This window comes from Trachemys scripta, chromosome 1 (assembly GCF_013100865.1).
Source record: "Trachemys scripta elegans isolate TJP31775 chromosome 1, CAS_Tse_1.0, whole genome shotgun sequence".
NCBI classification, from domain to species: Eukaryota; Metazoa; Chordata; order Testudines; family Emydidae; genus Trachemys; species Trachemys scripta.
Genome location: NC_048298.1, coordinates 27,988,173 through 28,004,938, shown reverse-complemented (window position 1 = coordinate 28,004,938; position 16,766 = coordinate 27,988,173). Strand labels below are relative to the sequence as shown.

The 16,766-nt window shown below is 44.1% G+C and overlaps 1 protein-coding gene across 2 annotated transcripts in view; it reads left to right on the top strand.

Annotated features, from left to right (window-relative positions):
- The window catches only part of LRRK2 (leucine rich repeat kinase 2), a 134,328-nt gene that overhangs the window by 40,619 nt on the left and 76,943 nt on the right, over nt 1–16,766 (top strand). For both annotated transcript variants that reach the window (XM_034766882.1, XM_034766877.1), the window contains exons 10-13: nt 3,610–3,689; nt 4,314–4,420; nt 5,865–5,994; nt 14,366–14,490. In XM_034766882.1, the coding sequence (XP_034622773.1) occupies nt 3,610–3,689; nt 4,314–4,420; nt 5,865–5,994; nt 14,366–14,490 (442 nt within the window). The remainder of the gene's footprint in view (nt 1–3,609; nt 3,690–4,313; nt 4,421–5,864; nt 5,995–14,365; nt 14,491–16,766) is intronic.

The window sequence follows — 16,766 nt, the reverse complement described above, 5'->3', positions numbered from 1 at the left end:
AACGGGAGATCATATGCCAGCCCGGCCTCCCTTCGAAGTCGGCAGTCAGTGGGCCAGGCGAGTCAGGCAGGGCAGTCCGCTCTGATGGTGCACATGGTGCTCCCTGGCTAGCACCATGGTACCAATGGGCCCCATGGGCCCTGCCGCAGCCCCCGGTGGTGGCTTGCTCGGTGGACGGAGCCTCGCAAAGACCGTTGGCTTCCCTCTCTCAGCTCCCCAGAAAAGGGTCGGTGGAGCGCTCATCCCCAGTCCCGCGCTCAGAAGGGGACCAAGTGGTGGGCCCTGCGGTACTGGTGGGGATGCAGAGCACCACCCCCCATCCTCATCCTTTCCTGATGAGGCAATCATGGCTCCTCTTCCTCCTGTTCTCCTGGAGGACACCAAAGCCCACCAAGAGTTGTTGAAAAGGGTGGCATCAAGCCTCAACCTTCAAGCGGAGGAGGTGGAGGAACCCTCAGACTCTCTCTTCAATGTCCTCTCGGCTATGGCACCGACCAAGATGGCTCTCCCACTCCATGAAGGGGTGGCAAAGATTTCAAATACCCTGTGGCAAACCCTGGCTTCCTTGCCCTCCATTTCTAAGAGGGCTGAACGGAAGTATTTTGTGCTCGCCAAGGGGCATGAGTATCTATATACCCACCCCGCCCCCAATTCCTTAGTGGTCGAGGCAGTCAACCATAAGGAGTGTCAAGGTCAACCCGCTCCTATCCTTAAGAATAAGGACTTGAGACTGGACATATTCGGTAGAAAGATTTATTTGTCCTCGAGTTTCCAACTGAGGGTGGCAAACCACCAAGCCCTGCTGGCAGTTATGACTTAAACTTGTGGGGCTCAGTGCCCAAATTTTCAGATTCCCTCCCGGGGTGTGATAAAAAGGAGTTTAAGGCTTTGGTTGAGGAGGGCACAGCTGCCGTCAGGGCGTCCCTTCAGGCAGCCTCGGATGCCATGGATATGGCTGCGACATCTATGGCCTCTGCAGTGTCCATGAGGAGAGCGTCATGGCTCCTGTTGTCTGGGTTGTCCAGCGAGGTGCAGAACTCCTTGAAGGACCTTCCATTCAACGGCAAGGCCCTGTTCGTGGAACAAACAGACATGAAGTTACACGGTCTTAAGGACTCCCGCACTACATTAAAGACCCTTGGTCTCTATGTCCTGGTCCCAGCCAGGACCAAATTCAAACCGCAGCAGACCCCCAGTCAGGCCACCCACTCCAAATATGAGCCCCCTTATAAAAAATCAATGGACTATAAAAAGCGCCCACAACATCCATCCCAGCCTGCGCCTCAGCCTGGGCCCTCTAAGGGCAAGCAGGCGGGTAAGCGCCAGTTTTGATGGGACGCCTGGGGGTGACTTACCAGTTTGCACCAAGGATTCACCCAACCTTCCCTTCTCCAACTGCTTATGTACTTTCCTCCCAGAGTTGTCTTGGCTGACCTCGGACCGATGGGTCCTCAACACTCTCCCAAGGCTATACCCTCCAATTTTTTGCTACCCCACCCCGTCACTCTTCAGGGACCCCTCTCATGAGGAATTACTTGAGCAAGAGGTGCGGCAGCTCCTTCACTTAGGAGCGGTGGCAGTGGTGCTGGCAGAATTCAGACACAAGGGGTACCACTCCAGCTATTTCCTTATCTCGAAGGCGAAAGGAGGGCTCAGGCCCATCCTGGACCTGCGAGGCCTGAACCAGTACATGGTAAAGCTCAAGTTTCGCATGGTCTCTCTGGCCTCCATCATCCCCTCCCTGGATCCTGGAGACTGGTACGCCGCCCTCAATCTACAAGACGCGTACTTCCACATTCACATATTCGAGGGCGTTTCCTCCGCTTCACGGTAGGGCAGGAACACTACCAGTTCACTGTCCTCCTGTTTGGCCTATTGACGGCACCCAGGGTCTTCACATAGTGTATGTCTGTGGTAGCGGCCTACCTCAGATGTCAGGGGGTTCAGATCTTTCCCTGCCTCAATGACTGGCTGGTCAAAGGCAGCTCCAGATCACAGATACAGAATCACATAACACTCCTCCTGTCCACGTGCGCCACGCTGGGGCTGCTGGTAAACAATACCAAATCCACACTGGTACCGGTGCAATGTATAGAGTTCATTGGTGCAATTCTGGATGCAACATCGGCCAGAGCCTTCCTCCCATCGGACAGATTTGAAACCGCAAGGGAGCTCGTTGGGGTGGTCACGAGGTTTCCCATGACGACTGCCAAAGCGTGCCTCCAGCTCCTGGGTCACATGTTGGCGTCATGTACGTGGTTCATCACACCAGGCTCAGCATGAAGCCCCTTCAGCTCTGGTTGGCCTCAGCATTCTTCCAGTCTAGAGACAGGATGGACAAAGTCCTCACGGTAACTGAACCTGTGCTAGCCTCCCTCTGTTGGTGGTCCGCCCTGGGGAACATGCTCCAAGGGATTCTGGTCGGGGGCCAGCCTGACTGTGGAGTTGATGTCTGATGTGTCGGACTTGGGGAGGGGAGCCCATGTGGGAAACCTCCAGACCCAAGGTCTGTGGTCAGCGCAGGAACTAGCCCTGCACATAAATGTCAGGGAGCTCAGGGCAGTCCGTCTAGCCTGTGTGGCCTTTCGCCTGGGCCTCCCAAAGTCTGTGAAAGCGAGGGATCATTGTCCAGGATGGGTTGTAGATCACTGATGATGCGTTGGAGAGGTTTATGAGAGATGTGTTTGTATTTTTAGTAAAATGTGTATTGTGACAAAGTTCCTCCTCTATCTTGGTGGGTCCTGCGCTTATTGGCGGATTTTCTTTCCTCAGAGATTCACCATGTGGGTTGGGGAACAGCCCAGAGACCTTCCCCTCTGGAAGAATCCAGTCCAGGTCAATTGGGAGGTTTAGGGGAAACCCGGGCCCGCCCTCTACTCTGGGTGCCAGCCCAGGGCCCTGTGGACTGCAGCTGTCTATAGTGCCTCCTGTAACAGCTGCATGACCGCTACAACTCCCTGGGCTACTTCCCCATGGCCTCCTCCAAACACCTTCCTTATTCTCACCACAGGACCTTCCTCCTGGTGTCTGATAATGCTTGTGCTCCTCAGTCCTCTAGCAGCACACCCTCTCAGCTCCTTGCGCCTCTTGCTCCCAGCTCCTCACACTCACACCACAAACTAAAGTGAGCTCTTTTAAAACCCAGGTGCCCTGATTAGCCTGCCTTAATTGATTCTAGAAGCTTCTTCTTAATTGCCTCTAGGTGTCCTAATTAGCCTGCCTGCCTTAACTGGTTCTAGCAGGTTCCTGATTACTCTAGTGCAGCCCCTGCTCTGGTCACTCAGGGAACAGAAAACTACTCATCCAGTGACCAGTATATTTGCCCTCTACCAGACTCCTGTACCCCCTGGTCTGGGTCTGTCACAGTATATATAAAAATTAAGTGAGGCTTTCTGTCATCATAACTACCTGGATAACATAAATTGTGACTGAATTAGTATTTTTATTCATAACTGTTTATTTTTTTATCTGTTTTCGATGTGTTGACCTCCACAACAGAGTGGCAAAAATAGTGGAACTATTTTTAAAATGTTTTTTAAAATAATTTGTAGCTGTTTTAAATTGTATGTGTTTTAAAAGTATTTTATTTTGCTCTTGTTTTAAATTCAGGAGGCTGCTTGTTGGGCTTTGAACAATCTGTTTATGTACCAGTGCAACCTTCATGAGAAAATTGGAGATGAAGATAAACAGTCAGTAGTAATAACTTGAACTATATGTTGGGGAGCACGGAGATTCAAAACTAATTGTTAGGTCACTTGGGTTAATTAATTTATGGTACTTTGTTTCCCTTTTGTTGCTTTCTAATTCATCAAACAGGGCAGGATGCTGCCTGAAGACACTCAGCTTGCTGCTGATCCCAAAAGATTAGGGCTGGGGGAGGAGCTTGAACCACCTGGTAGCTTGGGAGAAAAAGATAAGGAATAAGCCCCCAAATTAGATGGAAAGCTGAGGTGTAGGGGGCACTACTGGAATCAGGGAGGAGAAGCTGGACTTGGGCGACACCGAGAGAATCTCTTTGTCACCTCCTTCTCAGAGATGCCATGATAGCCAAATTTGAAATGCACTTTATTGTATTCTTTTGTGGACCTTGACTCGTTTAGAAAAGCTCCCATTAATGTCAGGGAGACAGGAATGGGCAGTTTGCAACTATTTAAAGGGCTTTCTCTTTAACTGTTGCTCTGGCAAAACATTAACAACCTGGTATTATGATCTACAAAGAATAATTTCACTTAATTCTAATATGGATTCCTTAAAATGCAGTATAATCATTGTAATATGGCCATTGTGCAGTGATTTATTTATTTTTGTGAAAGGTACCCCATACACAGAGAAGTGATGCTAGCCATGCTGATGCATTCCACAGCAAAAGAAGTGTTTCAGGCAGCTGCTAATGCCTTGGCAACTTTATCAGAACAAAATGGTAAGGAAATTTTGTAATAAATTCCCTCGTCTTCACTGTCAGACTTCATCAACAATTTATTACAGTAATATTACAGATACTGTTACATAATATCATCAGGGGTTAGGGTTGGGACAGCTCATGCACTGAAATTTAAGCATGCACTTAAGCACTTCCAGGATCATGGCCCTCATCCTGTTGCTGCTCCTGCCCATGAAAGTCTTGGGTAGAGTGAGAGAAGAGATTGGCACCCCCAGGTGAGATTGCATTATGTTGCCACTAGACCTCCAGGCCATCCGAATACAATTATTTACATATTGAACTGTATAGTACAATGTTGTTGTTACATGTAACAGTATCTCTTTCTACATAAACCCAAATCATGCAGATGTATTAGTTGCATGTGAGCAAAAAGTTATATATTTGGATTTTAATAGCTATAGATATATACACACACAGTACGTATACATTATGATATACAATTTTATTACAAAAGGGGGTGGGATTTTCAAAGGGGCCTAAGGGAGGTAGGCATCTGATTCCCATTGAAATTCTATGGGAGCTCAGCGCCTAACTTTCTTAATTTCCTTTGAAGATCCCAGTCCAAGGTCTTTGAGTTTTGCCTTTTTAAAATTCTCTCCCTGCTTTTTTTTCCTTTTAAAATAACGTACTTAACACAGAAACCATAGATGGGGAGAAGCATCTTGAAATCTGCAAGTACAATTTATAGTCAATTTACATAATGGTTTGAAATGTACATACTAGCTTGTGAAAGGCAGGAGTTAGTGATAGTTATGATGACCAGTGCAGGATTCATGTGGTATAAACATGACTATTCTATTCTGCAATGTTATTTCAGGTATGATGTACTCATTACTTAATCTGAATCAGATCTCAGTTATGGATTAATTCCATTAAAGTAAATGGAGTTATATTGGTGAAACTGAAAGACTTTGGACCCATGCAGAAAGTAATACTTATTTTTGGAGCCTTATTTTGAAAATTAAAGGGTGTTTGTTTTTTTTAAAGTTCTAGGTTTCTTGTATGATCACAGAAGAAAAATTCACAGTAAAAGTTATTTTGAAATAAAATAAACAATTAAAAATAGGCTCAATGATAAATCCTGCATCCCATAATGGTGACTTTGCATAACTGGAAATATTGACTGTATTTGTTCCCAGTAGGCACTTTTAAGATCCTAAGTTTATGGGCTAAGTTGTGCAAATACACTCTACTCTACTTCAGCCTATACCATTTTCTAGTTTGTATGTATATAAATTTGTAAATAGAGTGTTGGCCTTGCAAAGTCTTACACATATACATAACTTCATACAAGTGAGATGTCCTATTGATGTCAGTAGGACTACTTGCCTGCTTCAAGTTAGAGGATGCACACATGTTGGCAGGATCACAGCCTAAATGAATATATTCATGTTTGTTCATATAATGCTTTCTCATGTTGTAGTAAATATTAGAAAGATTCTGTTGGCAAAAGGAATACACATAAATGCATTGGACATAATGAAGAAACATTCAGACTCCCCTGAAGTGGCTGAAAGTGCCTGCAAAATGCTGAATCGTGTTTTTGAAGGAAGGTAAGATATACCTAGTAATGTGGGATCATGTGATGTTCTAGTGCAGGTTTTAAAACATATTTAAATAATTGACAGCTAGTTATTTACTTAATGTAGGGTGAAAATTTACTGCAGAGTGGAAGTCGCATAGAATATTCTGAATTTCGTAAGCCCCAGGGTCAACTATACAGAGGGGTGGGGTAAAGAGACTACTCCTGGGTCCTTTGAACCCCCTGAACTGCACAGTGGATACCATCAGTACGTGGACTATACGGGCAGCCCATAAGCCACAGTGAATTCCATGTAGAGTTGGACAAATATTGGACATTTTCACAAACATTAATTCCAGTTGCTAAAGTAATTCCCTTTGATGGTGTTCGTTCCACCTTTATAGTCACTTTCCGCAGATATTCTCACAAATGCATTTATTGTTCAGAAAGTTGTCAGAAACAGAATGTTAGCAGACAACAAATTTAGAACTCCTAGCCATGAGTACCCACACTGAAAACTTGATTCTAAGTGTTACACTTATTCAGTCAAGGAACAGAAATATCCTGTGTGCCTGTCAAAACAGCTCAGATTTTGAATGTTAAAGAATTTCAACAAGCTGCATATGAATAAGCTATAAAGAATTATTCACAGAAATTTTGTGTCAAATAATTTCAAGTAATAAATGAAGAATATCATGAACCTTTCTTGGACAATTCACAAAAACTGAAATTTGTCAAATTTATTACAAATTTCTTATTCAGTTCTTTTTCATCCCTCCAACTATCAGAATTATTTTCACATAGCTGATTTGCTCAGGCTTTGTGTTGGGATGAATTTCACTCTAAAAATAAGCACCTCATTGGTCAACATAGCCTACCTACTGGGTAGGCTTACTTCTGTGGGAACTATTTCCCTCTCGTGCTTTGCTTCACTTAAGGATTTCTGAATGGCCTTAAAGATACTGTAACCTGCTTAGAAATACAATCATGAATTAGGCCACAATCTTGCCAACGCTTTAAGTGTGTGAGTAGTCTCATTGAAGTCAGTTGGCATGATCATAAGTGTTTCCAGGATCTAGGCATTGCATTCAGTCCCGCAAATTCTGATTCAACTGTCCTTATTCACCCAAGCAATCTCATTAGACTTTATATGAACTTATCATTTTACTTTGACATTTTCATTGTTATATTCTTTTTTTAGAAAATGCTAAATTGTCTCATTTGTAAAGTAAAAACCAGTGTATATGTATACAACAATGGAATAAACATTTCTGGGAAAAGAGAGAAAATAATCCCAACAAGGCACTGTTGCACTGGCAGGCATCAAGATTACCGTGGTTTAAGAAAGTTAAAAGAATATTACGGCTCTCAGTACTATGAAGCTAAACAAACTTTCAGTTCCTTTTTTCACTTCCCATTTCCTTTTCAGGACAGATGACACAATACTAAATAGTGTGCAAAGAAAATCTATGCCTGAAATGTTTTAACAAGTACAAAATTACAGCTCTGTTTTGGCTGATATGATATAGAGTTAATCAAAAGTTGATAACAAGAGTGCTGATAATTTTCTAATTTATATGTGTAAATATATAAAATCAAGTCTTACAATTAACTAAGTGTATTTTTAATACCCCCCCCTTTTTTTTTATTCTTTAATCAGAGATGGAGTTCACTCTACTTGAACCAGACTTTTGAAAAGAACCCTCTGCTTTTTTATAAAGCAAATTATTGTAATTCTGTACGGTGATGAAATCTATTATTTTCTGTTTCAGCATGATGTAATGAATGAATTTGCATGCCCTGTTCTTCCAAACTGCTATAACTGGAAGCCATTGTTGGTCTAGAAACAGTGGAATTAAAAGTGATAGTTTGTTCTTTGAGTAGTGTCCCTATGGTTGCTCCACTGTAAGTGTGTCTGCATCCCTGCACTGCTAATCGGAGAAGTTTTTGGTAGCAGTGTCGACTCAACCCATGCATGCGCTGCTCCTCGCCTGCCACAAGGCTGGCCAGTGTGCTCTGTTGAACCCTCCTCAGTTCCTTCTCAACTGCTGTTGGCTAGAGATGGAGTTATAGCTGTCCATTCGTGGATCATTAACTCTTTAAGAATTGCTAATTTTTAGCTACCCCCAAAGCTTTTTCTTTGTTACTTTGTATTTTATTTGGACGTGCCTTTTTAAAAAAAAAAAAGGGCTTGTCTCCCCCAACCCCAGTGTGTGGGGCAGATCCCATGGACAAGGATGTGTCCAGCTTGCTCATCTTCAAAAAGTGCCTCAGTTGCAAGGAATCTATCCCAGTGACTGTTGAACACTTGCCGTGCGTTTGCTGCCTGGGAGAGAAGCACATTCCACAAAAGTGTGGCTTGTGTCAGCAACTGAAGCCCAGATCCAGAAAGACAGAGCTAAGACTCAAACTCCTACTCATGGAGTCGGCCATTCAATCCCAGCAGGAGCTCTCACTGCAATCCTTCAAAGGGAGGTGAACCCAGAAAAATGAACCACTCACATAAGGTCTCTAAGAAAAGGTCAGTGAGTCCCCATAGTGAACCCCAATTGAGCTGAAAACTATGTCTGGCTTGATCAGTATCATCAGTACCAATGGCACTGAAGCCATCTAAATCTGGTACCCAGGGAAACCGTGGTACCAAGCTGACGGAGCAAGGTTAGACTGCCTAAAGATCCAATGGGCATGGACAAAGAAGCACCAGTACTGTGGGGGCACGAAAACATAGGAGATCCTCTCCAGGGAAGACTCCCTCAGTACAGATGTTGGCACCAGTACCTACCCCAGTGCACAGGCACTGACAGAACTCACTACCGGCTCCACATCGCCACCCCATCAGTGCAAGCCTCTCGGGACAGACAACCATCTCCAGTAGCGACACCATCCACGCTGCCAGATTTCCTGTGTGCAACGGATCTTACAGTGTCCAATGCACCCGACTTGCTCCTACTGACTCAGTACTGGGGCCTTGATACAGAGTTCACCCAGGGCCCTGGACTTGCCAAAGTCTTCCTGCTTTGCACTGCCCTTTTCATCAGAGTTAGAAAGTGAGCGAGAAGACATGGATTCTCACCACTCTTCTCACCTGCCATATGGGGCTTAGTTTCACTATGGACATCCAACTTATTGTCCCCCTAATCCACAGCCTCCCTGGTTTGGTCAACTGTGGTACCAACCACCAGGCTCCTACCCATCACAATAGCCATACTAGGACCCTTGGGAGGCTCAGAGACAACAAGCCTCGCATGCCTGTAGTGTGGCACACCAGCAAACGAGGAGACACTCTTTCCTTCAGTCACAGCTTCAAGGGTTTCTGAACCCCCTGAACAAACAAGGAGATAGTAGAGGCTCAGGTGGAGGAGGAAGTCACTCCTCAAGCCCACTTATCGTCGTCATCACCAGATGAGACAGTGATGCCCCCTCCACCATTGATGGTTGATGATTTCAAATTATTCCAGGACTTGGCACAGGAGGTGGCTGAAGCCCTGCAAATACTGTTACAGGAGGTAACCAAGTCTCACCATAAGCTGATGGACAACATTCCTCCACCTCCTCCAGAGTAGCTCTCCCTATTAAGGAGGGTACTCCTGGATCCCACCAAAGTCATATGGCAGAACTCTGCTTCAGTCTCACCAACATGCAAGCAGGTGGACAAAAAGTATTACATGCCAGCAAAGGACACAGAGTTTCTCTTTTCCCATCTGCCCCCCTATTTGATTACTGTGGATGCAATCAACTCTAAGGGCCACCAGCACCAGTTCAAATTCACCCCTTATGACTGGGACTGGAAATGCCTGGATCTGTTCGGCAGGAAGGCATATTCCTCAGCCCCCTCCAGTTCTGCATAGCAAACTACCAAGCATTGTTGGCAAAATATGAATACCACAACTGCATGGAACTCCATTCCTTTCTTGAGCAACTTCCTGATTCTCACAAGGAACAATTCAAGGCCAGAGTCAATGAGGGCCAACTGGTCAAACATCCCTCCAGTCCACATTAGATGCAGCTGACATGGTGGCACACTCGATTTCCACAGCCATTGTGATGAGACTGGCTTCATGACTTCATTTATCCAGCTTCCCTAAAGAAGTCCAAACTACAGTGGATGACCTTATTTGAAGGGACAAAGTTATTTGCCAAGAAAACCGACACATCCTTTCACATGTTGAAGGATTCTAGGGCAACTCTTCGATCCCTCAGGATCTATACTCCTACTTATGAAGGAAAGTACAGCCCTTAGCCACTGTTCAAGCCCCACTCATCACAGTACACAGAAGTTTTACGAACCGCAGAGGAAGAAGTCTAGGTTCCCCAGGCAACAGCAGTCAGGTTCTCAACCAACTTCCTCTTAGCCCCCCACCTTGAAATGGCAGTTTTGATGGGTTGGTTGAGGTGCCCGTATAACATTCTCCCCAATATCTCCTCACTAACCCCACTTATCCCTTCGGAGACCATCTAACCTTGTTCTGAAGCATCTAAGAATGGATAACCTCTGACAAGATGGATAACCTCTGACATAACCAAGATGGATATGCCATCCATTTCTCCTCCCTCCCCCCCCAAACACCCTTCCCCGTCCCTCTTCAGGTACCCTTCTAACGAGAGTCTGCTACATCAGGAGGTAAGCCATCTCCTTAGTGTAGGAGCGATAGAGCCTGTGCCCATACATCTAAGAGGCAAAGGCTTCTATTCTTGGTACTTTCTAATACCAAAGAAAAAGGGAGGTTGGAGACCCATACTGGACCTCAGAGTACTCAGATATATGAAGATTGTCACTCTATCAATGATTATTCCAGCATTAGAGAAAGAAGATTGATTTTTCTGCCCTCAACGTCCAAGATGCGTACTTCCACATTTCCATCATGCTGAGTCACAGATGTTACCATAGGTTCACGCAAGGTCAAGACAACTACCAGTGCAGAGTACTCCCTTTTGGCCTTTTGTTGGCTCCCAGGTTATTCTCCAAAGTCCTCTTGGTAGTGGCAGCTCACTTGCACTCTCAGGGAATCATGATTTATCCTTACCTCGATGACTGCCTTCTCAGTTCCTTTGCCAAAGCCCAGCGAGTCACCCAGACAACAATGAATCTATACCAGAATCTGGGTCTACAAATAAACATTAACACTGGTACAAGACTAGAATTCATAGGAGCTGACCTCAACTCCATCCAGGCAAAGGTGTTCCTCCCACCACACTGATTCCTCAGCCTATCCACGCTGTTAGAAACAATACAATCCAACTCCCAAATTTTGGCCAGACACTGCCTCCAGCTCCCGGGGCATTTGGCTGCAGGCACATCGGTCATAGCTCATGCCAGACTATGCATGAGATGCCTCCAAGCCTGGTTCAGTTTGGTTTACAGGCCAAACAGGGAGCATAAATAAATTTTTATTGATGCCCAACAAGGTCAAGTAATCCTTGGACTGGTGGAAAGACCCAGTAAATGTATGTACGGGAATCCCATTTGTTCAGCCTCCCCCATTGTTACTCCTGACCACGAGTGCATCCCTCATGTGGTGGGGTGCACATCTCAATGGTTTCATGGTGCAGGACAAATGGTCGCCATCTGAAACATGCCTTCACATCAACCTCCTCAAACTCAGAGAGGTCCAAAATTTGTGTGCTCACTTCGTCTCGCTGATCAAAGACACGCACACAAAAGTCATGACGGACAATGTGGCCTGCATGTATTACATAAACTGTCAGGGAGGTGCCTGATCGCACTCCCTGTGTATGGAAGCACTAAAGCTATGGGACTGGTGCATTTCCCACAATGTCGTATCATCAGCGGCCTACCTTCCAGGAATACACAACACGACAGTGGACAACGTCAGCCGCAAGTTCTCACGCTACCACAAATGGGAAATACATTTAGTGGTCCTACATGACATATTCCAGCAATGGGGGACACTGACAGTAGACCTGTTCGCTACTTACCAGAACAAGAAATGTCCTCAGCACTGCTCCAGAGCAGGGGTTCGATGACACTCCATGAGGGATGCTCTCTTCTTCTTCCCATGGGACAAGGGTCTTCTTTACACCTTTCCCCCATTCCCTCTAATTCTGAAAGTCCTGTTTGAAAGTGAAAAGAGAGAAAGCAATCATCATATGGATTGCTCCACTTGGACCAGGCAGATGTGGTACCCTTACCTGTCACAGCGGACACTATGACCACAGATGACTCTTCCAATGACTCCATATCTGCTATTGCAGAATGAGGGACGCATTCTCCATCCCAACCTGCAGATTCTGCGATTCAAAGCCTGGCTCCTTCGTGGTGTTAGCACATAGAGACATCTTGCTCTGTACTGGAGGTGCTATTACACGGTAGGAAAGGACTGACTAGACCACCATTTGAAACCATGGCCACTTGATCATTAACTCACCTTTCAGTGAAGACAGCGTTCCTGATTGCCATTACCTCAGCAAGGGTAGGGGAGATAGTGGCCCTGATGATGCATCCCCACACCCCCCTTTCACTGTGTTCTTCCCTGGCAAAATCACTCTTCAACCACATCAAAAGTTCACTCCCAAGGTGACTTCCACTTTTCATATAAATCAGCTTATTCAACTTTCAACCTTTTATCCTAAACCTCATCAGGATAATAGGGAAGCCATCCTCCATATCCTCGATGTGAGGAGAGCCGTGGCCGCCTATTTGGACAGAACAAGAGCGTTCAGAAAATCTCAAAGACTCTTCCTCTCCATTGCAGATAGGTCAAAAGGTACCGCAGTTTCAGCTCAAAGATTCTCCAAATGGGTCTTGAACTGTATCAAGCTCTGTTACCAGATACATAATGTAGCACCCCCATCTTCAATACACACACATTCTACGAGGTCAGTCTCCTCCTCCATTGCCTTCTCTAAGGATGTCCCTATATCTGAAATCTGCAGCGCAGCTACCTGGGCATCTGCACACACCTTTGCAGAACATTATGCCATCCTGGGAAACTTGGTTGCAGATGCCAGCTTTGGTGCCACGGTGCTATCGTCTATAACACTCAACTCTGAAGACCCACCTACAGTGGAGCACCCATAGGGACACTACTCGAACAAGAAGTTACTCACCTTGTGCAGTAACTATCGTTCTCTGAGCTGTATCTCTGTGGATGCTCCACGACCCACCCTCCTCCCATCTACTTCAGAGTCCTTGCCATTCACTCTGCGGTAGAGAAGGAACTGAGGAGGGTTCACCCGCGCACGCTGGCCAGCCTCATGGCAGGCAAGGAGCAGCACATGCGCCAGGTGAATGGACACTGCTACTAAAGATCTCTGATCAGCAGTACAGGACGCAGACACATCTTGAGGAACCATTGTTACTGCATTACTGCAGAAGGTGAGTAACTTCCTCATCTTGCTGATCAAGTATTACCTCTTATTTCCTTATCACATGAATGTTAATGTGCTGCACAACCATATTTACATATGAAAGTAGTCATCTGCAATTGCCTTAAGTCCTTTTAATTGGAAAGAAAGTGCATTTTTATTTACCTAATTCAGTGGTCCCCAAACTTCAATTGTGCCCCCCACCTGGTCTGCACCACCCCAGGAACTGTTGTCGGGAGCAGGGCCAGAACTGCTGTCAGGAACTGGGGGGTCAGAAGGCCAGGGGCAGAGTGGGGCTGGGTTGTGTACCCTCCCTGCCCCCAACGAGCCCTGCTGCCCCCCAAAAATAGTTCCCCCATCCCCATCTAGGGGGGCATGCCCCACAGTTTAGGGACCACTGACCTAATTGTGTAATAGAAACATTTTAAAGGAAATATTGCTATGAAAGAGTGACATTTAGAAAACCCAAAGGACAGCAGCCTTAGCATGTGGTTAGGTGCTATTTTTTACCACTTTAATGAAAAAATATTAAAATAAAGGAGAATGCCCTCAAAAGCTAATTAGAGGCTTTGTTGCTACCCATTTTGGAATGCCAATAAACTGAGCTAGGGTTTGGTTTTTTTTAATCTTAATAAATGCAGTTTTGATAGATCAAAAGCTGACATGACAGATTGCAGAAATGAACAGAAACAAGCTTCTGTCACTTCATGAACAGTTTATGGAAATTATGGAGCAAACGGAGGGAGTGAGATCACATGTCCTTTCTTGCATTTAGAGCAGAGTCTTAAAGTGTACATATGAAATGTACACTTCACAGTAACATGCTCTGTTATTAGTCTGCACTGCATAGAAAACTTTTGAATGTTCCAGGATTGAAATAATTATATTTAGTATTATAATCGAGATTAAAAGCATGGAAATACTATACAAGAAAACTACACTAGCTGAATTTGCTTGCTAGTTAAAACTGAGAAGATTACAGCGTGCAGACTCACATATTGCTGTTTACCAAACTAAAACTAATGCATTTCTAAATTGTATGTTTATTAATTCTGTAAATGCATATTTACTCTTAGTTTCCCCCATCTGGACATAGTGATAGCAGTTGCATCAGAAGTCCTAAAGGCCATGAGGAAACATGAAAAGGTGCCATCCGTACAGCTGGAGGCTCTTCGAGTCATTTTACCTTTCATGATCCCTGGTAAGTCATCCAAGGAAAATAGTTGACATTATATATCGAATAGGAGAATATAAATAAGAAGGCTGTTTTCTGATCTTTCTTAAAATAGTTAACCATCCATCCTGTAGTGGAACTTTGTATGAGTAATTTTTACTTAAAGCTCTATAATTAAAGGAGAACTTTTATGATTGAAAAGGGTAGAAACATAGTTAAAGGTGGAAGAAAAAGCTTGGCAAACATTGAACATATTGGGCCAAATTAATCACTGCTGAAACTCTATTGACTTCTCCAATGATGGACTTACACCAGTGATGAATTTGGTCCATTGCTGCTTCCCTTGATACCTTGATTTAGGGACTATGGATCCATTGCTGTGACTTTATACCTTAATTATTGGATGTTCCATTAGTGATAGACAAAAAATAACAAACTTTATTTCAAATTGGATATACTAGCAGAAGGTATTGCTTCAGTTCATTGTCATATAGAACAGTAACTGGCTCTCACAAACCAAGCAGTGGGGGCAGTGACTTCAAGATTAGAAACATATTAGCTCTTGTCTACAGCAAATAGTTGTGAGGCCAAACTAGATGATTTAGGAAATCCATTCCAAAGAAACATCTTATAGGCAATCTGCAAGGAGGAAAAAATGTGTGTTCCCTTTGTTCTTTATTGTGTAGAAACAAAAGGCTTGGACAAGGTTAGAAAAGATTCTTGTTTTGTTACCTTAGCATTTTTTTAAATCAAGAATATTAAGTCTTGTCTTCTTTGTTTTTGCTGACAGTCTCATTAGAATACTAAAGATCTGGAGTAAGAGCTTTCTCAGTCTTAACTGAAGAGATGGGGAATCTTTTTGAAGACAGCATTTCTTGCAAGTGTTTGTCAGGACTTTTGGTTAAATGAATATTGACAAAAACAAACCATTTTAAACAGTTTGATTAAAATGGAGGTTTCTCTTACAAGCTCAGATTTTAGTTTCTTGTCCCTTGTAATATAATTGTATTATTTTTCCATTCATTCAATGAGTCCTTGAGCAAAAACAGGAGATTTAAGACTTGATAGTCAACTTTAACAAGCAAGCAGGAGAAATTCTCCTTTTTTTGCTAAAATCTTGTGAGCCTTCGTCCATCATAATGAAGCCAAAAAAGAGACAAGTTTTTTTTTTCCTTTGACTGTTGCTCTAGTTGGCGTTTGAAGGTTAATACATGAAGAAAGTTAGTATTTTTTAGAAAAAATAATCAGTACATTCTTGAATCCTAAAGAGTCTTTTACATGATCTCTAGTTACTTTCTGTAGTGCCACTTTGCGGTGAGTGCTGATTACTACAAAAATGTTAAAAGAGCAGAACATGGTCCTGTTAGTTTATGTGTGCACAATTTCCATTGATGTTATCTGTGGATATAATTTGGTTTCTAATCTGCTGCCAACAGAAAGATCTAGTAGTCAAAAATTCCTTTTAAGTGTTTTCCTTCCAAGAAAATCCTAAAGGCATTTAAAGTAAGTAGTATGGACACTAAGAAACAGAGAGTTCCATTAAATAATTAATTTCTTGCTAGATTTTGAACTGAAAGTGAAAAACAAAAGCTGAATTTTTCATTTCTCTTGAATCTGCTATTCACTGGAGCCCTACATGGTTCTCTGTATGATTAAACTTCATCCCCACTCATAGAAAAATACGTGATCTCTCTGTATCCCATCTGATTTTACTAGGTTTGAGGTTAATGGGGATTCAGCTTATGAATGATTAACATATTGTACAAGTTCACATGCAAAATCCCCCCATTTTGCTGCAACCAAAATTCTTTGGAGTGAGTATTTGTTTCATAATAATCTCAACAACATGGGGAAATTGAGTTTTAACTCACTCCATGGGCTCTTGGTAACTCTGGTCTGTGACATTACAGAAGCGTGAAAACAGTGGGAAACTAGAATTAGGCTGTCATGGGTGCACTCACTACTGGTGGCACCTCTTCCTGGAGATTAGCTCTGGCTAGGTGTTGCACCCTCCACTGGCAGTGTCTCTCCCATCATCCGCTTGACCTGCAGACCCCTCTCACTCCAAGAACTTCAGCCTCCTCTTCATGATTCAGCCCTCTGGCCGGGTCACTGTACATGTCCCCCCTCTTCCAGGGTATCAAAGTCCCTGTTGACAAATGGGCTTAGGCAGTCTTCCTACTCACTGCCCTACCAATGCCACTTCAGCAGCTGGTAGCGGGACACAGGCCCACCCTCTACTCTGGGTCTTGGCTCAGAAGCCCTCTCATCAGCAGCCAAAGTTCGACCTACCCCATACCTCT